Source organism: Acipenser ruthenus, chromosome 10 (assembly GCF_902713425.1).
Source record: "Acipenser ruthenus chromosome 10, fAciRut3.2 maternal haplotype, whole genome shotgun sequence".
Classification (NCBI taxonomy): Eukaryota; Metazoa; Chordata; class Actinopteri; order Acipenseriformes; family Acipenseridae; genus Acipenser; species Acipenser ruthenus.
In genome coordinates, this window is record NC_081198.1 from 407,395 (window position 1) to 433,041 (window position 25,647).

The window sequence follows — 25,647 nt, forward strand, 5'->3', positions numbered from 1 at the left end:
ACCCTGGATTACAGTTCTTATGTACTAGGAGAGTGTTGTATTAAAGGTTATGGAAGGAATGACCATCAATGTGTTAAATGAGGACAGCTTCAGGTGAAATTGCTGAAATTCTAATGAAGTTGCTTTATGTGTGGCTTGCATTGTTTTAACTATACCTTTTCTTTAATTGCAATAACATTTCACACATACTGTGCCAGGAGTGCATTTGGGTACCTAGCTTGTTCAGAGACCCAGCTGAAGAAGCTCCAGCAGACCCCTGTGTTTACACCAGCTAGGTGTGAATGCTCACTCTACACACCGCTCTTCTTTCCACAGGATCGCAGGATGTTTGTATTAAATGGGAGTTTTAATAAGTCTGTCGGTCCAAAAGGCAGAATTGACATCATACTGCTGCTCTGATTGGGGGAAGTAATGAGGAGGACACTGCATGTTGAGAGGTTGTAGAGATGGCTGGCAAAGCCAGTTTCCCATTCTACAGTATGCACACTAAATTGACCATGCTGTATTCAAAATCGACAATGTTACACACGTTTGTGTCAATGTGCCGGGCCTTGACATGTATTCTGTAATCTAAAAGTAATTGTCAGTTACAGGTACTATGGGTGAGAAATGGCTACGTACTGTATTCCTCCAGAACAATTAAAATACCCCTCGGACCTTTCACGTCAAGCCACAAACACACCAATGACAGTGTAATCTGTGACTGTATCTCCATATATTCATTTAATATTTTGAAATCTAATTGTGATGGACTAGCTAAAGACTGTTGGTTTTCTTCTTATTTGAAGCCTGTGACGCATGACGTTCTTATCTTCTTTACAGTGAACACCTGTCGAGGTTTTAAATGTGTCTGCTTTCTGTACTCGGGGCTTGTTCTTTATTATTATTATTATTATTATTATTATTATTATTATTATTATTATTATTATTATTTATTTATTAGCAAACGCCCTTATCCAGGGCGACTTACAATTGTTACAAGATATTACATTATATTTACATAGAATTACATTATTTTTTACACTATTTTTACATACAATTACCCATTTATACAGTTAGGTTTTTACTGGAGCAATCTAGGTAAAGTATCTTGCTCAAGGGTACAGCAGCAATGTCCCCCACCTGGGATTGAACCCATGACCCTCCGGTCAAGAGTCCAGAGCCCTAACCACTACTCCACACTGCTCTTGATAGCAGCATGCTCAAGTCCTCCCCTGCGCAATGTTCAAAAGGGTTACAGTGCAGAGCCTCGGTTTACTTCCTGATAACCTTCTTGATTCATTTGTTTACTGCATTGTATAAATCCCTTCATCACGGGTGAGGCAAAACATGAACAGCTGCAGCTGCCCCCACAGCTACCCAGTGTCCTCCTGCACTGTGAGCTGAATTAAACCAGGGCTATTTGAAGGTATCTTCCCATTCACCAAGGACTCGGAGCCCCAACCAGGCACCGCTGAACACCCCTAGCACACACCTAGTGTACAGCACTCTGTTTTGAGACTCTGCCAAACCTTTCATATTCTGATTTGTAACTGTACTGATCCAGACCTCGAGTTCCATTCCCTTCTGCTGAGAGTGGGAAGACTGTGGGATTGCACAGTAATGAATAAGACAGCAGTATTTGTGAATCTGTAGCCTGGGGTTGTTTGTCATCACAAAGCCCCACATTAAAACATTTGTGCACTTTTTGATTTTTCAGCAGGACCGCCTTTTCTCTGTGTCAGTGGGATCATTGGGAGGATTAGAACGGATGAGCTGGATTTGTGTTTCCATACAGAGCAGTGACCGATAAGAGCTGTATCTAATACCCAAACAAGTGATGGAATGCGTCTGCCCTACTCCTGATCTGTCTGGACAGCACAGCACCAGCCACGTGCTGAGCAGGCATCGTTACAAATAAAATGTTTGAGCGTCACTTTAAAATGCAATATCTCTTTGTAGTGTAGTCATTTCACAGAGTACTGAGAATAGATGGTCAAGGTGCTTTTTGGCTTCTATGCAGAAGTATACAATACTTGATACTCAGCTCGTCTGGCCAGATATTTTTGACACTATACTCTTCTCAAGTGCACACAGTCTTTTTGAAGAAACTAACTTAGCGTGAAAGTATGTGTAGCCCAAAAGCTATGCTGATGCATTGAGGAAGATCCCCCTATTTGTAGGTTTTGTTCCTTGTGGATATTTTCTTATTGAGCGTACTGCAATTTGATTAGTATGTCAGGCTCTTCGGTGCATGACAATCTCCGTGACTTGTTCAGAGAGAGAAATAGACTAACATTTTGGCAAGTGCCTTCATCGGAGTGACCGGCTTCATCGGAGTGACCGGCTTCATCGGAGTGAACGGCTTCATCGGAGTGAACGGCATCACAGTCTATACTGTTGCATCTTTACTGCAACTGGTCGTCGCCGAAAACAAAACCAGTAGAACTGAGTTTGGTTGCATTTCATTTAGTTATTGTGGAGCTGCTAACAGCCTGCTTTTAAAAGCCATGCTCACATGACAGGTTTACCTGCTTTCCCTACGTGCTTTTTGTAGTATTTGTGTTTCATTTTGATATTCCTCTTGTTTCAACATGACAAAACAATCTGGCAGCGCACTAAGGGGACATGATAAAGCCTTTCACACACTGCTGTTTGAGTGAGAGCACTTGGATTCAAACAGTGTTTCAGTACAGACTCGTCTGCCTGTAGAGCTGTCCTTGCACTGGAAAGGAAGCCATGCCATAGTTGCACATGCTGTAACTGGGGAGGGAGATCTTAAGAAGTGCCTCAAGTCTCTGCTCCTGACCTGTGGGGTTCGAGCCATGCTTTACTAGGTGAGCCACTGGGGGCGGGGTCACGAGTGCAAGGCTTTCCAGAATGAAGCTGAAGAACGCAAAAAATACATTGTTCAAAAGCTGTGGTGCTGATTCCTGCACTGGTATGAGCTTTGATAGCAGATTGTATTGTATACTATACCAGGGGTCTCCAGCCCTGGTCCTGGAGAGCTGCAGGGCTGCTGGTTTTCATTTCCACCAAGTTCTCTGTTACTTGATTGAACCGATTCTTTTCTTAATTAGTCCAGATTAACATGTTCCAGATGTTTAGCCATTGCTGATGGGAAGACACCTAGAAAACCTGCAGGATTAGAGCTCTCCAGGACCAGGGTTGGAGACGCCTGCTCTTTACTGTGCCTATTAAAGCTTTACAGTCCTGTTGTAATTTATTGCCTCGCCACTAATGAACATGATAGCCTAACACTGGTGCGGAGGAATAGCTTTCTCTGTTTATGTGCTGGGCAGAGTGACAGTTAAAGCAAGCCCAGCTGCCAGAGCGCTTCCCAGTGTTGTGTAAACTTACTGCCGTGTCACTTGTTGCTGTTGGCTGTATGAGTAAAAGATGAGCTGATAAACACATGTGCACGTGGAGAATGGACCTGATACCACAGACAGAGTATGATCTTTGGACAAGCGTGTGTCAGGTTTACAAGGGCATTTCCCAATATCAGTCATTGAGGTGAACTACTTACTACTGCCTGGTTTAGGCAGCCCCGCCATCATGAAGGCTTTAAGGTGTTTATAAAAAATTATATTAACCCTTTGTGGTCCTATGTCGGACCAGGTCCGACCATTACAATTTTCCCTTACGGGGGGGGGGGGTCATATCTGAGCAGTACACATAGCCCCAGCACCACAGAGAGAACACTGCCATAAACAAACAAGATAGCTGCTTCTACATCCAGCGCCTGAGATGGGCTGAATAAATGGACCGCTAAGGGTCAATTAACCAGAAATCTGACCCTGATGAAGCACTTGAGTGAAACCATCAAATCAAAATCATCCCAAAACCTGCACGATGTGCTTGCTGCTGTACCTGGCTGAGTTTCTTTTGCACCACAGACTAGTACACTACCTGTGTGAATGACTTTTAGTTGGAGTATGCCTTCAGCAGACAGCAGGCTATGTCCTGGCCCTGTCCAGAATGAAAGATGGCAGGGCTCGGTTGGCAGATGGCATTGTTCTGTTGTCATTGGAACCTTCTTGGCACTGGCGCTATTTAAACTGTGTGACCGGATTGAGAGGGAGCCAGCTGTGACACTGGAGTGCCTATTAAACCTCCATTCAATATTCCATGACATTGTGCAGAAAGGCTGCTGAAGCAACAAATGACTTCCAGCTCACTTAGACTTTAAACCCTCTGCTAAGATAAGAGCTTTGTTCATCCTTACTGTAATTTTGTGTTTAGATTTCTTTATAGTTTTAATAATATACCTGTGCTATTTGGTAACGGTGTAGAATTTGGTAATAATGAGGGTTTAGCTCTTTTATTTATTTATTTTCAAAGTCACAAACAAAAATCATATTCCACAGAGTATATTACTTGCCCTAGTAGGTCCTGCGTGGCCATTCACAATCTCAGTGACCAATCCTGACAGCTGCACAAGGCAAAACTGACAGTTACCATTAAATTTATGTTTTAAATTTGTGGACATTTTATATTTCCAGATTATTATCTGGTGCTTCACGTTTGCTGGGAGGTCACTGGGTAGCTGACTAAACAGATCTGTGTGTTTTTTGTTTTTTTTCTTTGGGCTCTGTTTTCTGTATGATGCCGTAGACCCCAACATTGGAATGCCAGAGGGCAGGGTCTTCACAGATTTTCACGAGTGCTTTCTGACAGGTAGCTTGTTTCTGCTCCCCAGGTACACCAGTCGACATGTGTGTTGTTCGGAAGAGGGCTCTACAGCCTCAGCACAGTTTGCACAGGATAGCGGACCCCAGGCAAAACATGAGGAGAACATTGACTCAAAGGTAACACAACCACTGTCCACCATCTCCTACTGCTAACAGATCACAAGATCTCTGTAGTGATTATACAGTATGCAAAGGGAAGGGGGCAGAGTTTAGGTATGTTAGCCCTACAGTTCCTGCCAAGATGCTTACCGATTTTACATATCCTGAGCTACAACATGAAATGGATTAACAGTACTGCATGTGATGCTTTTACTGAGGGAGAGCCTGGATAAGTGGAGTAAAATATAATAAGGTTTCGACTGCCTGTTCAGAGTAGAGGTAGTGCTTTAGTGCTGCCAAGACTTGTCGGGCTGGCTTGCTCACTCTCCCGACTCTCTGAGATCAGCAGGTTTGTCTAACAATGTTAAATCCCAACAGGGTGCAGATGATGGGTCCACAGAGATCCAGTCATCCTATGACGTTGGATTGAGAGCAGAACAATCTTTGCAAATACACACTTTAGCAGAAGACTGCACAAAAGATGAAGGGCAGGAGCAGGTAAAGCATATTTCTATTCATTTTTTCAAACAGAGTATAGAACTAGCCAGATTTCTGTTTTTAAAAATCTATGAAGTTACAGCTAATTACAAGTCTAATGACAGTTTACTCTTAATTGGGATCCTGCAGACTCGCAGGTGCGTCGGCTGGCTCAAGGTGAGTGTTGCTTGGTGCAGAGCCTGGCTGGTGAAGCCCTTGAGCAGCCATTCACTCGCACAGCGAGGGGGAGCCTGTATCTGCAGCAATCCCGCCTCTTCTCACAGGTCTTCTACTAGGTTGAGTGTCTGTATGAAACGGGGGAATCCTTAGTTTGACATGTCTTACAAACTTATTTTTTAACTTTGCCTGCAGAATGTGAAAGCAGATGAGCCACAACCAGAGCCAGAGCCTGCTTCTTTATCTGAATCTGTGACTGAGGCAGAGCCTGCTTCTTTATCTGGATCTGTGACTGAGGCAGAGCATGCTTCTTTATCTGAATCTGTGACTGAGGCAGAGCATGCTTCTTTATCTGAATCTGTGACTGAGCCAGAGCCAGAACCTACAGCCAGTCTGTATGAAGCTACTTCTAGTGCTTCCTCTACAACTGATAACATTTCCAGCACACCTACCTCGGAGATCCCTCCTGTTACTCAGCCAAGGTGAGGATTCACACACTGCTTTATTCAATGGCATTAAAAAAAAAAGAATACCCAAATGTTTGCTGTGGGGCAGTGGCAGGGGCAGGGGAGGGGGAGGGCAAGCCTAGCCAATCCTAGCCAAGCCAAGGAGGCATTGTGCCCTAACTGAGAGGCACTGCAACCTAGTGGCTAGAGTCGAGGGACTGGGAGGCAGTGTGGCATGGTGGTTAGAGTCAAGGGACTGGGAGGCAGTGTGGCATAATGATTCTGATGACTCCTTCAGCCCTACAGTAACTGGTGTAAACATACATGCTGCATCATTTTAAGATTCTTTTGAAAGCATTAACCTTCAAAGATGTCGACTGTTAATTGAGCTGCATGTCAAAATATGGAGAGCCTCCAAGCTGAGCTCTTCTTGGACTCTCTTTACCAGATGTGGGGTCACCCAGGTCAACAGCTTGAGACTGCTTTCCTGTATGAACTGCTACACCTATTCTTTAAAGTCCTCTACATCCATCATATGCTGGAATACAGCTGTGTATTCAGTCCACTGAATGATGAAGAGTGATCAAAACGAGAGTCTGATGGCTTTCCTGATGAAGCTTTTTTTATTTTTTTATTTTTTTAATCAATGCAAGGCACTGCAGCGTAAAAAATGGCAGCTTGCGTGTTATGAAACAGAAACCCAGCAAGAAAGAAGATTCTGAAGTAGTCTGTTTGGACGCTAACTAATCATGTAATCATCGGGCAGTAAATGAACTCTTTTCTGCAGCTGTGAAGTTAAATCAGTGACTGGCTCCTGAACGTCATGTACTTCAATAGTGACATTTGTTGCTGCAGAAAGGCGCTTTTTCTTCCATTCCTTCTCCGCCTAAAAGGACAACCCGGTAAACGGCGTGTTATTTCTTTCCCTCAGTGCAATAGAGAATTCCAGTGCCGATACCCTTGTAGGCAGCTCTAATGAAGCTGAGCAGTCAGCTGCTGACTGTGAGGCTGGAGGGACCCCTGTGGCGGCCCCTCATAGCGAGCCCCCCTCCTTTGGCAGGCTACCCACCAGGTGAGTACTGAAGCCGGCCTCTCGACCACGCTGAGCCACATTCCAATAGAAGGTATCATTTTCTCCGCTCCGCTGAATAAAGCTCTGCACACCTTGCTTCTCTCTCCCTGTCGTCGTCGCTAAAGAGAAAATGTTAGCTTGACAGCAGGATTATTTCGTGCATCATGTGTGCTTTTTTTAAAATCAGCCCACTTAGAGGATTATGCTTTCCCTCCACTTTCTGTTGTGTTGTAAGCAGCCTCTCGGAAGAGCTTGTGGAGAACATCTCCAGCCCTCCTGCCAGGGAAAGGGGGACCAAGACAGACCTGGACCCGAAACTCACGAGAGTGGGCAAGGAGACGAGCAGGGACCACAGCTCTAACACTTCTCACGAAATCAAGGTAAGCCAGTTTAAACTCTGAAAAGGGTTTGTTCTGTGCAAAACTTCGACACCGCACTCTCACAAAAACATTCTTGTGCTGTTATTAACCATCAGTCCATGTTTCTTTACATTTAGAAGTACTTTAACACTGTAAATAGGGTGTTGAAAATGTAGGTTTTTGAACTGCAGTGAACGTTTTGTTTTCTCTCTTCTGTATGTATTGCATTTCTGTTCATGTGCTACTGAATGCATAACCAGAGTTTCTGTCTTTGTCTTTCATCTTGGTGCTGTAGTAGCTCAGATTTCTGGAAGGTGCTGCTTCCAGAAATCTTCTCACAAATGTCCAATTCATAAGGGCTCCCGAGTGGCGCCTCCGGTAAAGGCACTCCGCGTGGAGTGCAGGATGCGCTGTATAGCCTGGACGTCAGTGGTTTGATTCCAGGCTATTCCACAGCCAACCGAGGACGGGAGCTCCCAGAGGGCGGCGCACAATTGGCAGAGCGTCGCCCGGGGGGAGGGAGGGTTAGGTCGGCCAGGGTGTCCTCGGCTCACCGCGCACCAGCGACCTTTGTGGTCTGGCCGGGCACCTGCGGGCTTGCCTGTAAGCTGCCCGAGAGCTGTGTTGTCCTCCGACGCTGTAGCTCTTGGGTGGCTGCATGGTGAGTCCACAGTGTGAAAAAAGCGGTCGGCTGACGACACACGCTTCGGAGGACACTGTGTGTTCATTTTCGCCCTCCCGAGTCAACGCAGGGGTGATAGAGGTGAGCTGAGCCTAAAAATAATTGTCCATTCCAAATTGGGAGAAAAAAATAAATAAATAAATAATTGGCAACAACCTAAATTAAAAAAAAGTCCAATTCAGTTAGTGTTCATTTAGCATGCCACTGCTGTCCTGCGGGTCTCGGAGAAATGATTTATTCAGGACTGTTCAACTAGGAAGCTCATTTCTGTGAGGTACTCCTGTCAGGACAGAGCAGCAGCTTTCACTGAATGCACAATACTTCCTGGCCACTTTATTAGGACACCCAACCTAATACCTGAAGGACTTGCTTGGAGTCGGTGTGGTACACGCTGGATGTCCTTCAGCCATCCAGGGCAATCCAAGGACTCCGCTCATGTGCATTGTATTTTACAATGTTCAGTCGGTGTGCTATCACATAAGCAGGGCTTTGGACTTTTCACCTCTTTTTAAAGGTAATCTTTTTAGAACACATCGGATAAAGCAGGTGTTGATTTTGAGCCTCTTGAGCCATGCTGCTGTATCGGTGTATCACTGCACTGTCAGTGTGTGACCACACTCCATTTATTTATTCATTTATGTATTTCTTTGTATTGTTCTCCCTGACTATCCAGAACGTGGACCCTCGTAAAGTTGGCGAGATAGACCCCACTGCTGTCCAGCCCAGCAAAGACCCAGAGGATATTCCCACGTTTGACGAGTGGAAGAAGAAAGTTCTGGAGGTGGAAAAGGAAAAGAGTAAGCCCTGGCACTTGGGTCCCTCAAGATAGTGGGGTTTGGTCTCTCAGAATTGTGTGTCGAGAGGAACTGGAGCATGCACAGTGCAGCACTGAATTACATAACACTGCTCTGCTGTTAGAACAGGAAGATGATGGCTCTTTCACAAGTCATACATTATAGTATTTTTCCACACTAAGCATTCTTAAGGAGGTTTTTATTATATTTTTTAGTGGATAAATAATCATATGGCGATATCTAAAATAATCTAAGGGCCCAACTTAATTAGGTTTTTTAGCTGAGAAAAAGCAATTTAGGAAACTAAAATCAAGCAACTAACAGCGAATGTGGACCACATTTTATTTCAATTAGTTGTGTGTGATTGGGGATGTGATTTTGTCATGGAACTCGTGAATTGACATTTGTTTCCACTCAGTTTGAAAATAGGAAAGGGGAAATTAGTCTTTTGAATTGGTTTCAGTGCAAAGTTAAAGTGGTTAGCAAACGTCAAATAAAAGTGAATACTTACACAGAACTATACAAAAAGTGGCGAAATTAAGTTCTAAGCAATTGGCAGAGCAATATCCCAAAGAATTTCATGAAAGTGGAGAGGGGGCAGCTTTAATGAGAAACAAACTTCAAACAAACCGAAGCCTTTTGTGTAGAATGTATATACCTCTGCATACACTTGCTAAGGCAAAGCCTAACGGGAGGACAGTTTCCAGTTGTGCACAGTGTAAATGAGAACGAGCCTTCTAGTCTTTTACTGTACATCCTGTAATACCAAAGCCACAGCTCTGTTTAAATAGACAATAACAAAAAGGGTATTGTGCAATTCTCAATTTACAACCAGAACATTTATTTAAAAAAAAATAATTCTTACATTAGACAAGGTATGCATGTTAAAATTAAAAGGTAAGCATATTCCTGTTTTGGTTGTTTTTTAAAAGGAAATATATGTTAAATACATTAAACTTTGCACAGATACTAAAATATTACAGTGTATTACATGAATAAATATATATATATATATATAATATTTTAGTTCAAATCTTTGTAGCCGTGACCATTCCGTGAAATTGTCTATTTTTAATGTGATTATTTTTACATATTTGTACCATGACAAAATCACATCCATATGCATGATGTGCAAGTCAAATTTGTTCTGTTCTTTGCATGTATTTCTAGTTTCCTAAAAACAAATTGAATTGGACCCTGAGTGGTGTTGCTTTCTGCTGTTTGTTTATTCATGTAAAAATCTATAACTTGGAACTGAAAGTCCTAAAACTGTAAATGAAAAAATGCTAAATCTTGTCCACAGGTCAGTCCATGCACCCCTCCTCCAATGGGAGCCCACACATTGTAAAGAAAGTACAGAAGAACTTCAATAACTACGCCTCTGTGGAGTGTGGGGCCAAAATCCTAGCAGCCAACACAGAAGCAAAGGTAGGGCTCTCCATATTGCCCAGCGAAGCAGGGGCCATTTCTCCAGTGCTGTGTGCGTGTGTGTGTGGCTTGCTATTCCCTCTCCAAATGCACTTCATTTGTTTCCTCTCCATGTTTCTTCTTAGAGCACTTCAGCTATATTGATGGAAAACATGGACCTGTATATGTTAAACCCCTGCAGCACTAAGATATGGTAAGTTGTACAATCAAACAATCAATCGGTCAAATAATGGATGGTACTCACGAGATTTTAACCTGCCTTGCCTTTGATAAATGTTTTGCAATACTAGTTTTTAAGCTTTTTCATTGGAAAACCACTTGTGTTTTATTCTGCGTTTCTCCTTTTTTATTTTTGGGGTCTCCCTGTGTTCTATCTCCCAGCAAATAAACCATTTTTATATTTGTTTCACTTCTCGGGAATGTTTTTTATCGTCTCCCTAAGGTAGCTAATGCTTTCTGAATGAGAGTCTGTTGTGTAGATTTAAGACCAGGAGGTCCTTCACAGGAAGTACTTCCAGGGATGTGTGTTCTCCATGTGTGTTCAAATTAAGTCCCCTTGGTGTACTTTGTAAACAAGTGAAGCCCAAGAGCTTGTGTGAGGACTCAAATGGGTGGGACTGTGCAGACCCAGGCTGACTCGAATACAGATGGGTGGTGGGACTGTGCAGACCCAGGCTGACTCTGAATACAGATGGGTGGTGGGACTGTGCAGACCCAGGCTGACTCTGAATACAGATGGGTGGTGGGACTGTGCAGACCCAGGCTGACTCTGAATACAGATGGGTGGTGGGACTGTGCAGACCCAGGCTGATTCTGAATACAGATGGGTGGTGGCACTGTGCAGACCCAGGCTGACTCTGAATACAGATGGGTGGTGGCACTGTGCAGACCCAGGCTGACTCTGAATACAGATGGGTGGGATTGTGCAGACCCAGGCTGACTCTCAATACAGATGGGTGGTGGGACTGTGCAGACCCAGGCTGACTCTGAATACAGATGGGTGGTGGAACTGTGCAGACCCAGGCTGACTCTGAATACAGATGGGTGGTGGCACTGTGCAGACCCAGGCTGACTCTGAATACAGATGGGTGGTGGGACTGTGCAGACCCAGGCTGACTCTGCTCTCTCAATTTGCATGAGCAGTTCTATTTTTATGAAGTTGTCATTTTCAGTTCAGTGTGTGCATTTCCTCAACTTTCAGGTTTGTAATTGAACTCTGTGAGCCGATTCAAGTGAAGCAGCTGGACATCGCAAACTTCGAGCTGTTTTCATCCACTCCAAAGGACTTCCTCGTCTCCATCAGTGACCGGTTAGTATTACCCTGAGCCAGACAGCCATGCTGCAGTGATCTGGGAGATGCTGTTTACATTCCTGCGCAAGTGCAGGGTAAAGCACGATGTCTTCTGTGTAAATATATATCCAGAATATGTTGCTTAATATAAAGAAAGACGTGATCTAGTCACATCCACTGAATGTCACATTTTCATTGTGTAGACCTCCCATCCCCCATGTAGTTGGTTTATTCTGCACTACATTTTATTTTCATCGTTTTCCTTTAAGGTACCCAACCAATAAATGGGTTAAACTGGGTACTTTCCACGGCCGAGATGAGAGAACAGTGCAGACTTTTCCACTGGATGAGCAGCTCTATGCTAAATATGTCAAGGTAATCTCCAAGCTGCCTACTGACTCTGCTTTCCTTTCTAATTGCTTTGTTGTTTGGGTAGACTGTGCCATGAATGCATTTCAGAAACCGTTTGGGCATGGTTGAGGATTTTTGGTTAAACCTTCACTTCATTTTTTATTTTCTGTCTCATATTTCTTTTTCACCCGTGGCTTTATTTCTCCCATCTCCAAGTCTCCAAACAATTTGCACAGCAATTATTATACTGCCCATTAATAGTGTACAAGTTCAGTTCTGTCTTGATTGGCCTGGCAGGAACTGAACCCCATTGTGAATCCTTTACCCTTGAGTTATTCTCACTGGACAGCCTGCACTGTGTCAGCTGTAGGGTGCATTTATACTACGTGGTAGTTAATGCCAAGAGGTAATCCTACACCAAATGCACAGTCATAATAACTACTGAATACGCTAGCAGTACTTCTGCCTGTAGTCAGGATGGAAGATTCTATGCATTGCTTTTGATACAACTACATATTTCCAGTGTCTCTGAGTTAGCATCTCATTGTGTAGTCACTTTAATAGCTGTTTCCCTCATTCTTTCCACCTGTAGTTTAGGTAACTGTTTGTTCAGTAGCCATTGCGATCCCAAGCCACCTCCCAGTTTTAAAACAACTATCTGATCTGGGATAACCACTTTTTCAAAGCAGTCGGTTACAAAGACAGAAAACAATGCTGATGTCTTGATTTCCTCACTGTTTATGAAACTCTTGCAATTCCCAGCCGGCTTGGGTTTCTTGGATGATGTTGTCTCCATTTTTAATGCTGCATTGAACAATCAGAACAATCTGTCTTTATTGTGTCCACATTAATATAACCAAGACATTAACCGTACTGTCCCAGCTGAATTCTCCGTAGTGCATAGCTATAGGCTGCTGTCTGTACAGCAAGTGTACATGCTACCTGAATACTCTTCAGTTCCGTTCGCCGTCTTGTAGAATGTTGCTTGTAGATTGCAGTACTAGTAGAAATGTTGCTTGACTTGCTTGTGGCATGAATCCAGTCTTTTTTTAACTGACTCTTGTTTTCTTCTCTCTTCTCTTGCGTCAGATGTTCATCAAGTACATAAAGGTTAGCATTCCTCTCTATTAGAAGCTTTGACTGCACCCTGAGGGCAATTTAAAATAATTCAAAGCTTTGCAAAATGTGCATTATGCTGTACTTAACCAGAAGCATGGTGCAATTTTAAAGAAATATAGGAATACATTTCCTGCCAGGATCGCACTGTTGTTTGAATGGGCTTGTCGTCTTTAGGTGGAACTGCTCTCCCATTTTGGATCTGAACACTTCTGTCCACTTAGCCTCATTCGGTAAGTCAGTGTAATGGTCATCGGGATAACTGAAGAATGGGGTAAGGAGTAATAATGTGCAGCACAGATCAAAAACCTCAAAACAAGTTTAATCACCCAAACTGTTAAATTGATAGAAACTGTGACCAATCTGAAAACTGGCCGTTTATTTCATTATAACAGTGCTCTTTGTGTACCATGGTTATGCAGTTCAAACGAGTGCATGCAAATTTTTTCAGTCAGTAACAATCTGTCAATGCCACGGAGCATTCTATTCTAATGATTGAAATGATGGCATTCAAATCTGCCACCATTTAGATACATTGAATAGATCTCTAGTGCATTAATATGGTTCTTAATTCTTCAGCATTTAGAAGTTCTGCAGTTACATAAGCAAAGCTTTAGCAGTCAGAAATCGATGATTGCTGATCTACACTCCCTCTCATTTCATCCCCCCATTCCCTGCTGCTCCACGACATTTCATATACTCTGTTAGCAAGAGTGTGCAGTTCTGGGTTTCCAGTTTTTGATTTTCCTTAAGGCCCAGTTCCTCTATTAGTAGAATCTTTGTTTTGTTCCTGGCTATGAGACCTTCCTTTGATTTGATTAATTAATTTATGCATTTATTTTTGTGTTTACTGGGATAGGCCTGTAGAGATTTAGTATCTCATTTAGAAATCTGTCCCAAAGGAAATGAAATGGGTTACTGTATCGTGGGACAGTGAAGGCACTTCTAGCCAGTTTTGCAGCTGGAGATCATCTTCTCCCACGACTGAAAGTTTACTGGGTTTAAAGGTTTCAAAAGAAACATGCCATACTATTCTATACTGAACTATCTTCACCCATCTTTATTACACAAGAAAAAAGAAAACACTGTCCCGCTTGAATGATCCAGTTCTAACGTCCTTGAATTCAACGAACACCAAGTCATGAATATTTAGTATAGAGTGCAATGTGACTTCAAAATAACTGCTGCTTGTCTTCTGGCAGGGTGTTTGGGACCAGCATGGTGGAGGAGTATGAAGAGATCGCAGAGTTGCAGTACCCGTCCGAGCGGATGGAATATCTGGATGAAGATTATGGTAAGGATGCATTCCCTCCAGTTCCAGGCTGTGGATCTTTTAAAGAAACATTTCAGGCAGGTTTCTGGAAGCTCAGGTGTTGTCACTCAGACAATATCAAGTCATTTGTATTGCATTCTGGTCAACACCACTACACACCTCTCATGCACAGCTGGCAGCTTCAGGAGCACAGCTGGCAGCTTCAACCTTGGCCAGTTGAACTCCATGCCAGCAATGTTTTATGTAAGCATGATTTCCAAGTATTAAATTTGTATTGTATTTTATAGATTACCCTCCAGGCTATGTGCCACAGGAAGACAAATCTTCCAAGGACCTGCTTGGCTCCGCCACAAGTGAGTAAATTCAGTGTGGAGGATCTCTGGAAAGGTGTAAAACATGACGAAGACTGGGTGGATTTGAGATGAAACCTGAAGAATGTGAAGTGGTGTGACTGGGAGGCAGTGTGGCGTTTTGCTAAACTGTGGGCTGGATTGCGTTTTTGTGCTTGTTTCTCTCCTCCTCGCAGTAACCACTGCTCTATCCCAACACATTTGGCCAGGTTGATTCTACACAATGTGTACCAGGCTTGTTCTAGTGGAATTGTCGTCTCACAGAGAAGTATGTAGCCACATTGCTCCCTCAGGACAGGGGTTCAGTACAAACTGTTCACTTTATTTTCTCATTCACTTATAAACAGAGGAGTAATACTGCTTTTCAAAAACATGCATCCCACTATAAAAAACCCTTCTGTACTGAATAGTGGCTCCGCTTGCCAGCACTTTTGGTTGATAGATTTCCTGTAGAGAGTCGAGTAGACTGGCCTTCTTGTTCTTGTAGCATGTGCTGCTTATGAAGGAAACTATTCATCTCTCTCTGTGTTTGCATTGCAGATGCTATCTTGAATATGGTAAACATAGCTGCCAATATGCTGGGGGCAAAATCGGAATTGGAGGCAGCTCAGAGAGAAGGTATTGCATTTAAAAAAAAAAAAAAAAGTAAATGAAACTTTGTGTGCATCACAGACTATCAGTATGTTTACATCGAGTTATTCACTTTTTGTAGTACAGTATACGGTATTTAAAATGTTTGTCAAACTCTTCAGATTACCTCTTTGTTTTGTACACACACAGTGTGTGTTTCAAAGTACAAAATCTGTTCCCAGTTTCATGTTCTCCACACACTTTTCCCAGACTCAGGGGTCTCCTAATTGGGTAGATGGATCATGGCCATGGCATTGAAGTCTTGCATGTTTTATCAAAGTGCTTTTCATTTGAACCTGCAAATACTGCATCTTGCTTCTTCTCCTCAGTGAAGCTGACACAAACGTTTCAGTTATGAGCCCTGTTTACGTCACTCCTGGAACCTCTGAAACCCCCCTTTATTAAGGCAAAGGCTGTGCAAACGTCAAGCCTTCAGATTTCAAGCGCTGTGCGGTTTGGCACCAGAACAGCAGCTTAAAAACTTGCTGTAAGCAATTTAATGCTCCAACTCCTCCTTGTAGAAGTGCTTTTGTTGAAAAGAGGTTAGATTAACTACATGGAGACTGATTCCCATTTCATAACCACGGAAATAGTGGTGTGTTGCTTTAAATGTGTGATGCACTCGGTCAATGCAGGCCTCCAATAAGAAATATTGAAACCGGTCGCCAATCTCAGTAGGGTTGAAATTTGTCTAGATCTGTTCCGGATCATAATGATGTTTTGTATGGTGATAAATGGGTCCAGTTATCATCTTGTGTAATGCACCAAGAACCTATTCTCTGTATACTGTAAATGTATTTGCAATATCCACTGAATTTCTTTGCACTGTGCACAAACAAAACTAGATGAATGTGAAAGCATAATATTTTTATTCAAGGAAACCTATCTGGTGAAGCCTTGAATATGACAGGAACATCTGAGGCATCCCAGCCTATTCCCATCTCTCCTCCAGTGTAAGTCGTGTGTGTGTGTGTGTGTGTGTGTGTGTGTGTGTGTGTGTGTGTGTGTGTGAGGCGTCTCTAAAACAACGGAAGACTTTTGAATGGTCTTGGCACTACCCAGATCACCCCCATACAGTTCAGATTTGCATATGCTCCCCTTTTATGTACTGTGCATTTCTTTCTAATTTGAATGCATTAAAACCCTCCCATCATTTGCATAGCTGTGTACATTAATACACTGGAAAACAGTGCATGCAGTGTATTCCAACAGGTTATTCTGCACTCAAAGCCCTGCAGGCAAGAATATATTTATTCATACTGCAGTGTTAAATAAGTGTATCTTACAAAGTTATAAAAGGATTTCCTCCAGAGCTTCCATTGTTCATAATCTAGGCTTGCAGTCCTTTTGTTTGTATATGGTGGTTCTTATTTCTAGGAGGATGGATTATATTTTCTTCTTGCGATGCTTGTGCTGTTAGCCTTGTCTTGTAAAAAGCTCTAGTAATGTGATTCTTGCCCCTCATGTGTTTGTTTCCCAGGCTGGAGAGCCCCCCGGTTTCCAGTGAAGACACTGAGGAGGAGGCAGTGCCCACACTGGCCCCCCAGGAGGAGAGCCTGATCGTGCAGCTGGTGCAGGAGGAGGAGGAGGAACCCAGCCAGTCTACAGTCACTCTCCTGGAGGGAGAGGAAGAGGAGGAAGAGGAGGAGGAGGGGGCTGCAGACAGGCAGGGCTTCTACCAGCTGGACAGCCTCACATACTGTGGGGAGACCACCAACTTCTCCTGTGTGGCCAGCTTCTCGGAGTACGTGCTCCAGCGGTGCACCGTCGCCGTGGCTATTCAGCGGCAGCGATGTGGAGCCGCAGGCCAGCAGGAGCTGGAGCCGGGCTCCTCCACGAAGCACCAAGAGACCCCACTGCCCATTCCTGAGCAGCAGCAAGAGACCCTGCTGGTCATCCCTGAGCACAGCGAGACACAGGAGCCTGCTAAAGAGGAGCTGCCACCGCCTAGCGAATTCCAATCCATCCTCGTCGAGCGGGACATTAAAACTACCCCTACAGTCTCCCAGCAACAGGACGTTCGGCACTCGGAGACCACAGTGGAGCAGACTGCAGAGCCCGTTGATCTGGAACCCAGCCAGTTCTCCTCTCTGCCTCAGGGTATCATCTCTGATATCCCCCACGTGAAGGTAACCCCTACAGAGGAGATACCAGACTCCTGCACTGTAGACCTGCTTGAACAGACCCCACTGCACCTCGAAAACACCCCTGAACCACAGGCTGAGACTGGGAAGAAAATCGCAGTCAGCAGCACTGCAGAGGAGCCAGCCCCGAGCTCTGAAGCTGAACCCCCCAGCGAGGAGAAGCCCAGTCCCACCCTCGGAGAGCACACGGACACCCCCCAGACCCTCACTAACCCCACAGAAACAGTGCCCCCAATGGAGCTCGGGGCCTCTGCTGTGAATACAGAGGCTGTGGTTGGCAAAGGGACCCCAGAAGAGCCGTCTGTCTCGGTGGAGCCTCCTGAACCCCCCGTTATGCTGGAAGTGAAAGGAGACAAGCAGTCCCCTGAGGACATCCTCCTCACAGTCCCCTCCTCCAATGGCCAGCTCCAAAGGACCGCCACTGACTTCTACGCTGAGCTGCAGAACTCCACTGATCTGGGGTACACCAACGGCAACCAGGTGCACGGCTCCAACCAGAAGGAGTCTGTCTTCATGAGGCTCAACAACCGCATCAAGGCTCTGGAGATGAACATGTCCCTGAGCAGCCGCTACCTGGAGGAGCTCAGCCAGAGGCGAGTGTCTGTCTGGCGCTCTGTACCACACTCTGTCTCCACTGTCTTGCTGTCTGTTGTGGCAGCACTGATCATTTTGAATAAATTATCCATGAACCCATTGAATTTTATTCCTGTTGAAACGTGTGTTTACTCACCGTGCCTTTTCTTTTCATTGGAAGGTATCGGAAGCAAATGGAAGAAATGCAGAGGGCTTTCAACAAGACCGTAATCAAACTCCAGAACACCTCCAGGATAGCAGAGGAGCAGGTTACTGTTTTAGCCGCTTAACATTTCTGTGAATGCTTGGCTGTGTTTTTCCAGGTCCCCCAAGTAAAGGAGATGTAACTCTAGGTCCTTCTCTTGGTTAGCTGGATGCAGTTAACACATGCAACAGACTGCTTACATGTGAAATTACTTCTGAAGTAAATTAAACAAAATGAGATGTCTTTTATGCATTTAGTCAGCATGACGCCAGATTATTTTATTTTTTTTGCCTGCTGTTAAACCAGAATATCCAGCTGTACACAGTAAAACCACCTTCCTTTGCATGTCCCTTAGGACCAGCGGCAAACAGAATCTATCCAGTCGCTGCAGAGCCAGCTGAAAAACATGACTCAGCTCGTCCTGAACCTGTCTGTCACGGTGGGGCAGCTCCAGAGAGAGGTACTGCCCAGCACAGCTCCCTGCTCATTCACTGTGTTCATTTATAGCGCAGGCACTTGTTGGTTTTGTTTATTTGGGGTTTAATCTTAATTCTGTCTGTGTAAAACTATTTAACTGAATTTAATAAGGGAGTTGAAGGGCACCAGCATTGTCTTGTCAGCCAGGTACTGTTTGTGTTCTAGTGCTGTATGTGACTTTGTGACGCAGATACAGTCTTGTCTTCAAAATGCACTCTCCAGCCATTTGATTAAAAAGCTTTTACTGTTGTGCTGGTAAGTTGTTTTATGCCACCCCATTGGGTCCCACACCTGGTCCTTCCTCCTGGTGTTTGTGATGCTGTGCAGTGTTTTCTCAACCCTGTCCCTGTGTGCAGGTCTCGGATCGTCAAAGCTACCTTGTCATCGCGCTGGTGCTGTGTGTGTGCCTGGGCCTGCTGCTGTGTGTCCAGCGCTGTGGGAGCAGCTCCCCGGCACAGGAGGTCTTCTCTTTACCAGTCCCCAAGAGCAACCACTACCCCAGCCCCAAGAGGTATTGCAGCTCACCAGTCTGCAGGGCTGCTCGTCATTTTGAACCAAGCCATGGAAGTGGCTTAATAGGAGCCTGGAAAGACTAAACTTGCTGTGTTTTTTGCCAGGTGCTTTTCTTCATACGATGACATGAGCCTCAAGAGGAGGATATCTTGCCCCCTTGTTCGTTCCAAGTCATTCCAGTTACCTGCTTCAGAAGGTAAATGCAGTGTAGCCACGTAGTTGGATTCTCCCTTGTAATCCGCTTTGTGGGCAACATTTAAAGGTCTTTGTTTTCACTGCGGTTGATGGAGGACCTGGGTGTTGAACAAAGCCGATTTACCCAGCCACCCTCTGGTATGTACCAGAGCCAGGTGTCTTAACTGTATGTGTGTTTGCTGTGTTCATTGCAGTTCCATGAAAAGACTCAAGAAAAGACAGCAGTTGTAGATTTGCTGGATCATGAGTTGCAGGAACCCATGAAAACAAAAATTATGCATTTGATTAGAGACGCAAGAAAAAATAAATAAAATGAAGGGCCCTTAAGTGTCGCCTCTTGCAGAAGAGTGGGAGCTTGGAGTAGGTAGGTAGGCAGCGAGATACAGGGACTCTAATGCAGTGTGCTCTCACTCTTTCCAGCCCTTGTTAGATCTCGAGGAAGGGGCTTGTCTCCCCCAGAGCAGGGAGCCGTGGAGCAGTGCGGTAGATCAGGAGAGTGGAGTGTGCCCTCGGCTGGCCCAGAGATCACTCGGGAGGAGACGGAGTGCAGCCTGCTCAAAGCAGAGTTTTAAACTAGAATAACCACAATCTAGGCAGCGTTTAGCCCTGCTTTTTCACATGCTCTACCACTCTGCCATTGTCTGTGTCTGGCCCAGCAGTGCTAGAGTAGCTGTGAGTATCTTCCAGGTGTTCCTAAGACTCTCCGCCAGGGCTGAAGTAGCTTCAGTGCAAACCTGAAAAAACCTGAACCTGTAGCCACTGTAACAATGCTGATAAACTTCTTCATTAAAAATGGCATGAAACATGAAACATTTCCTTTTTTCCCATTGTTGCCTCTGTTTGCCAGACATTCTCCATGGCAGCCAGCCCCCACTGCTGTGTGTGTTTTCTTTTTTAAAGTATTGGACATGCAAAGCTTAAGATGCCCATTGCTGGAACATTTTAATTCCATTTGCAAGTAGTAACATGTTTACAGCCGCTAAGGGAGGTGGAGCAGTGGTAGTGCAGTAGTTATTGCTAAACTGAGTGAACAACGGAGAGCGTTGAAGCAAATTGTAATTGCTTCCATGACTTGACAGATAATCTGCTGTACACCTTCTTGGCACATTCTATAAACTGATTAGCTACAGGGGCCAGTTTGAAAATACATGCATACAAATTACTAGTATTCTACCAAAATCGGAGTAGGTCCTGAATGACTGACTCATTTATTAGTAATGTTGGACCACTACGTTTGAATAGCTTGAATACACAATAAACTAAACTTTACTAGTGTCTGTTTCAAAACATAAGGCTATACAGTAATTAAACTTTCCCATGCTTTATCCACAAATAAGTTCATACAGTAGTGCCACAGACCAGATCCTTGGCAAGTTTTCTGTTGGATTGAAAAGATTTCAGATTGCGCGCAGTGCTCCCTGCTGGGCCGTTTGTGGATCCACAAACAGTCCTAGCTTCCAATGCCGTACCGATTTCACTCTTTGAAATAACCATCTGTGGATCCACTAACAGTCCTAGCTTCTAATGCCGTACCGATTTCACTCTTTGAAATAACCGTCTGTGGATCCACAAACAGTCCTAGCTTCCAATGCCGTACCGATTTCACTCTTTGAAATAACCATCTGTGGATCCACTAACAGTCCTAGCTTCTAATGCCGTACCGATTTCACTCTTTGAAATAACCGTCTCTGACTCCTTTCACTTGGAGATGAATACACCCCCTTTAACAATAGTATTATTAACAATGAATTTATCCAAAGCGACTTACAGAGACTAGGGGTGAACTATGCATAACGCTGCTGCAGTCACTTCCAATAGGACCTTGGTTTTCACGTGTCATCTGAAGGACGGCGCACAAGGAGGTTAAGTGACTTTCTCAGGGTCACACACAGTGAGTCAGTGGCTGAGCTGGGATTTGAACCGGGAATGTCCTGGTAACAAGCCCCTTTCTTCAATGCAACAATTGGCAAATCTGTGTATATTTCTGTTCTATAAAGTGCAGATAATCCAAATCCATTTCTTTGAAAATAAAGTTATTTTCTGAGGCATTTGTTGTTCTGTGGACAGGCACACATTTAGGACCTTCGTCTTAAGAAAACAATTCTTCTTTTAAATGACAAGTAAAAATGATCAGTTTAAATGAATCCATGGATGCAGAGGCTCCTGCTGTCCATCACGGATTACTACTTGCAAGTGCATAGCGTAGCTCATGCTTCAATCTGTTCTTGTGTTACCCATACCATCATTTAACCTCCATCCCTCTCTCCCTTTTTAGTAGGTCCTGATGACTTGTACATTGTAGAACCTCTAAGGTTTTCACCAGAAAATAAAAAGGTACAGTGTCACTTTAACTACTGGTGTTTGTTAACACACTGGACACATTCCATATCAGCAATGTGCTAATTATTCAGTCCGAAAATAGCGCTGTAACATTCTACTCAGCAAGCATTGAGATTAACCACTTCACTGCTGAAGGAGGGTGGGGGCACTGTATAATCCTTGCTGGGGGATTTTTATTGATGGATTAGCGCCACAAGGTGGCACTATAACCTGCGGAATAGCAAACAGCATTTAATTGCACAATGCTAAGAAGAATTTGTGTGATATTTGTTGCACAGTTTATAAATAACCATCCTGTGTCAGCATAGCAATGAAGTGGTTAAAGCTGCTTTTTAAATATTTTGTTTCTATAATTTACTTTTTTTTGTAACCTTCCAGTCTGCCTCACCCTTTTTTCTTTGCTTGTTTTGTTTATGTAGAAAAAACGTTGCAAAATGAAGGTGGATACTCTGAAGCCCTCCGTCCCCGCACCGCCAGTAGCTAACGGAGGAGTGAAGAGCAACGGCCCTCTGCAGAGCCACAGCGCCTTCCTGCCGTCAGGGGAGGTGTGTACATCCTCCTACAAGGGCCCCCCCTCCGAGGGCAGCTCCGAGGGCTCCTCGCACTCCGAAGAGTCCTACTTCTGCGGCATCTCCTCCTGCACTCGCCTCTGCAACGACCAGCCGCCACCCAAGACCAAGACCGAGAAGAGAGCCTTCAAGCGCCGGCGCTCCAAGATGGACCCGGGGAAGTACATGGCAGGGCTGATACAGACTAAAACAGGGTCCGTGCCCAGCATGCAGGACTTCATGAAGGGAAACAAGGAGATGAGCGTGGGGACGTTCGGGGTCACAGCCGTGTCGGGGCATGTCTGAGACCCGTCTAAACAAACACTCCTCCTCCCCATGGGGCAGGGCCATGCTTTACTCCCCACTGATCTGTTCATGCAGAAGTGGCTGGGGGTGGAAACACAGAGACGCTGTTCCTGCCTGTGTTTACGTTGAATTCAGACTCTTGGGAGGTGCACCCAGTGTTTACTGGGAGTGGGGGGCAGGGAGTGGAACCCTGTTTGTTAGTGGGAACCCCCCCAACCCAACCCCCCCACTCCCCCCACCCCCCTTCTCTCAGAGTTCGTTCCCTTGTTCTCACACCTTTCCTTGTTTATGTGCCTTTTGTCTATTTAGAAACAAAAAACCTTTCTTGTACAGAGAGCAAAACATGTACATTTAGGGGTTAGCAGTTTATGCTAGAAGAGTTTTTATACCAGACTAGCGGCTTTCACTGTCGAGCTCCGCGGGTAGCGTTCCATCATCTCCCTGGTTTTACTGAAGGAGGGAAGGCAGTTTGTGTGCTCCAGGGTGTGTTCCGGAGCCCTCCTGTTTGCAGTGCTGCTAGGATATCAGATGTGGCTAGCTGTGACACAGTGTTGTGCTGCAGCAGTCCAAGCAATTTGCTTTTCGTAGTTCTTGTTCAGTTTACTGTTTTTGTTCAGTGTTTTGAATTTGTTTGGTTTGAATGGTATAACACTACACAGCACAGTCAGCTGTGGGACCAGGTGGCTGTCGCTGCATGTGGAAATCCCCAGGTATCTAAAGCAGCCCGCACACCGAAGGATTGACTGAATTCATTGCAATTCATCTGGATTACAGCCAGGTTCGTGAGTTGTTTTTTTTTTTTAACTGGAATCCATGTCAGTGTTTCAGTAATATTGTCAGCTGGTACTTCTTCCCTTTGTACCTAGTTTCCTCCCCAAGCCAGTGCTAGTTTCGAAGTCTGAGGGGTTACTTAAACCTGTTGCAATAATTACTGAAGACCAAACTGCAGTCAGAAATGACTGTTGGAAATTCATGAGCTGAAATGTATTTTGTGATTTGGTGGGGAACGTGTTTTATTTGTGACGTGTGCACGTCCTGTGGACTAGTTTTTCCAGCTGCTCTTTCAGGACACCTACAGTCCCAGTCATCATGTTGAAGCTGTGTGGTAGAGCCTGCTGCTGGGAGCCACAGAGTATCCCTCTGCTGCTAATCTATTTATTTATTTATGTGTTAAAGTACTTTTAAACAGATAATATACACCCCTACATTTAATGAGTGGCAAGGTTTCTAAAGGGAGGCTTGTTCCCCTTGCATTGTGTTGTCCTGGAGTCGGTGCTGTGTGAATCAGTTTGAAACCGTAAATGCAGGGGTTCACCTGTCACTGCTCAGTGATGGGTGTCTCCCTGGGAGAGCCTGAGAGACAGCAGAGCTATTGCGGTTCAGTCTGGGGCTCCTGATCAGCGATGTTTGTAAAGAACTGCCCCGAAGTACAAGAAGGTTCAATTGTAAGTTTTCCCCCAAAGGCTGCCCTAGTTTCTAATCAGGGGTCACTCCCTGAGCAGGGGAGAGTTTAAATCTGGAGAGGAGCTGTGAACGACATCTGGACAGCTGAATCACACAGCACTACAGACAGGGCTCCACGCGCAGCACTGCTGCAGGCTGGCCGGCCCTACAGACAGGGCTCCACGCGCAGCACTGCTGCAGGCTGGACGGCGCTACAGACAGGGCTCCACGGGCAGCAGTGTTACCAGACTTTTATTTGTATTTATTTATTTATTTGATCTTTGTTCCCTCTTTCTAAAATTGGGGCTTAAGAGGCCATTCAGAGTGGGTTTACAATACAAGGAGTATCGACTGGTATTCCAGCTAATGAACCAAGCAGAGACAAGTGAGCTTTTTATTTCAGTACGGTACATCTACACCCTGCGGGGTTAGACTCGGAAAATACATTGTGAACACAGTAAGCTGGAGTAAGTGTGTGTGACGCAGAGAGAGGGTGGGTGTGTGTGACGCAGAGAGAGGGTGGGTGTGTGTGACGCAGAGAGAGGGTGGGTGTGTGTGTGTGTGACGCAGAGAGGGTGTGTGTGTGTGTGCCGCAGAGAGAGGGTGTGTGTGTGTGTGCCGCAGAGAGAGGGTGTGTGTGTGTGACGCAGAGAGAGGGTGTGTGTGTGTGTGACGCAGAGAGAGGGTGTGTGTGTGTGTGACGCAGAGAGAGGGTGTGTGTGTGTGTGACGCAGAGAGAGGGTGTGTGTGTGTGTGACGCAGAGAGAGGGTGTGTGTGTGTGTGACGCAGAGAGAGGGTGTGTGTGTGTGACGCAGAGAGAGGGTGTGTGTGTGTGACGCAGAGAGAGGGGGTGTGTGTGTGACGCAGAGAGAGGGGGTGTGTGTGTGACGCAGAGAGAGGGGGTGTGTGTGTGTGTGTGACGCACAGAGAGGGTGTGTGTGTGTGACGCAGAGAGAGGGTGTGTGTGTGTGTGCGACAGAGAGGGTGTGTGCTGTGCAGTCCTGAATGTTTTATAAATTGAATGTGCTGAAGCGGCTGTGGGAGTTGATGGGTTTGTTTCGTGTAGAGAATATAAAAGATTATGCGCTTGTTAAGTTTAAGTTCTTGTTCAGTGCACTTTTGTAACTTGTGATGCCTTTCTGTTTTCTGCTATACCTTGTATGTAAAGTGACTTACTGCTTTGCCAGGTTTTGTCTTGAGCCTCAGTCTGATGGGATGGGGGGGGGTCTTTCTCTCCAGGCCAGTTTGTTTCTGTTGTCTGAGGTTTTGCTGCACAGTATTGTGGAACAGGAGTGAAATGGAACTACAGAGATGTAGTGCTGTTAAACTGTGAATTTCTAAATAAAACTGAACACTTCATTGTCTACGAGGTGAATTTGTTGACTTCTTTTATTTCTTTTTTTCTTCTTCTCCATGCGAGTTCACCGTGGGTAGTTCAGAGTTTCTCTACTGCTGTAGTACTTGACGCAGATTGGGTCAGCCTTTCTGGATTGGCAAGATATTCTATGACAGCAGCTTGTCATAACAAGGATTGAAATAGAAATAGGATTTGAAAGTAAGTGTTGTGTTATGATTCATAGCTCTGTTGTGGACAGATGAAACAATTTGCATCTTTTTCTGCAATATTGTTCCTCTGTGTGGTTAGTAACTGCCCACAATGCGATGCTAGAATAACTCCTCTGCA

General features: G+C 44.8%; 1 protein-coding gene across 7 annotated transcripts in view; it reads left to right on the top strand.

Annotated features, from left to right (window-relative positions):
* The window catches only part of LOC117408319 (SUN domain-containing ossification factor), a 29,664-nt gene extending 4,332 nt beyond the window's left edge, over positions 1-25,332 (top strand). Inside the window, exons 2-24 of one of the 7 annotated variants that reach the window (XR_009329622.1) lie at positions 4,682-4,790; positions 5,151-5,270; positions 5,622-5,908; positions 6,804-6,944; positions 7,180-7,324; positions 8,659-8,782; positions 10,083-10,207; positions 10,333-10,400; positions 11,409-11,516; positions 11,768-11,873; positions 12,939-12,959; positions 13,143-13,198; positions 14,168-14,259; positions 14,526-14,591; positions 15,129-15,206; positions 16,096-16,171; positions 16,699-17,955; positions 18,117-18,204; positions 18,496-18,600; positions 18,974-19,128; positions 19,235-19,326; positions 19,746-19,997; positions 21,601-21,659. Coding sequence is in view for 6 of the 7 variants with exons in the window: in XM_059031400.1 (XP_058887383.1) it covers positions 4,682-4,790; positions 5,151-5,270; positions 5,622-5,908; positions 6,804-6,944; positions 7,180-7,324; positions 8,659-8,782; positions 10,083-10,207; positions 10,333-10,400; positions 11,409-11,516; positions 11,768-11,873; positions 12,939-12,959; positions 13,143-13,198; positions 14,168-14,259; positions 14,526-14,591; positions 15,129-15,206; positions 16,096-16,171; positions 16,699-17,955; positions 18,117-18,204; positions 18,496-18,600; positions 18,974-19,128; positions 19,235-19,326; positions 21,601-21,659; positions 22,085-22,519 (3,913 nt within the window). In the remaining variant the exon portion in view is untranslated. Of the gene's footprint in view, positions 1-4,681; positions 4,791-5,150; positions 5,271-5,621; positions 5,909-6,803; positions 6,945-7,179; positions 7,325-8,658; positions 8,783-10,082; positions 10,208-10,332; positions 10,401-11,408; positions 11,517-11,767; positions 11,874-12,938; positions 12,960-13,142; positions 13,199-14,167; positions 14,260-14,525; positions 14,592-15,128; positions 15,207-16,095; positions 16,172-16,698; positions 17,956-18,116; positions 18,205-18,495; positions 18,601-18,973; positions 19,129-19,234; positions 19,327-19,745; positions 19,998-21,600; positions 21,660-22,084 lie in introns of those variants that run through there. The other 6 variants (XM_059031400.1, XM_059031401.1, XM_059031402.1 and 3 more) reach the window with 6 other exon arrangements.
* The last annotated feature ends 315 nt before the right edge of the window (positions 25,333-25,647 follow it).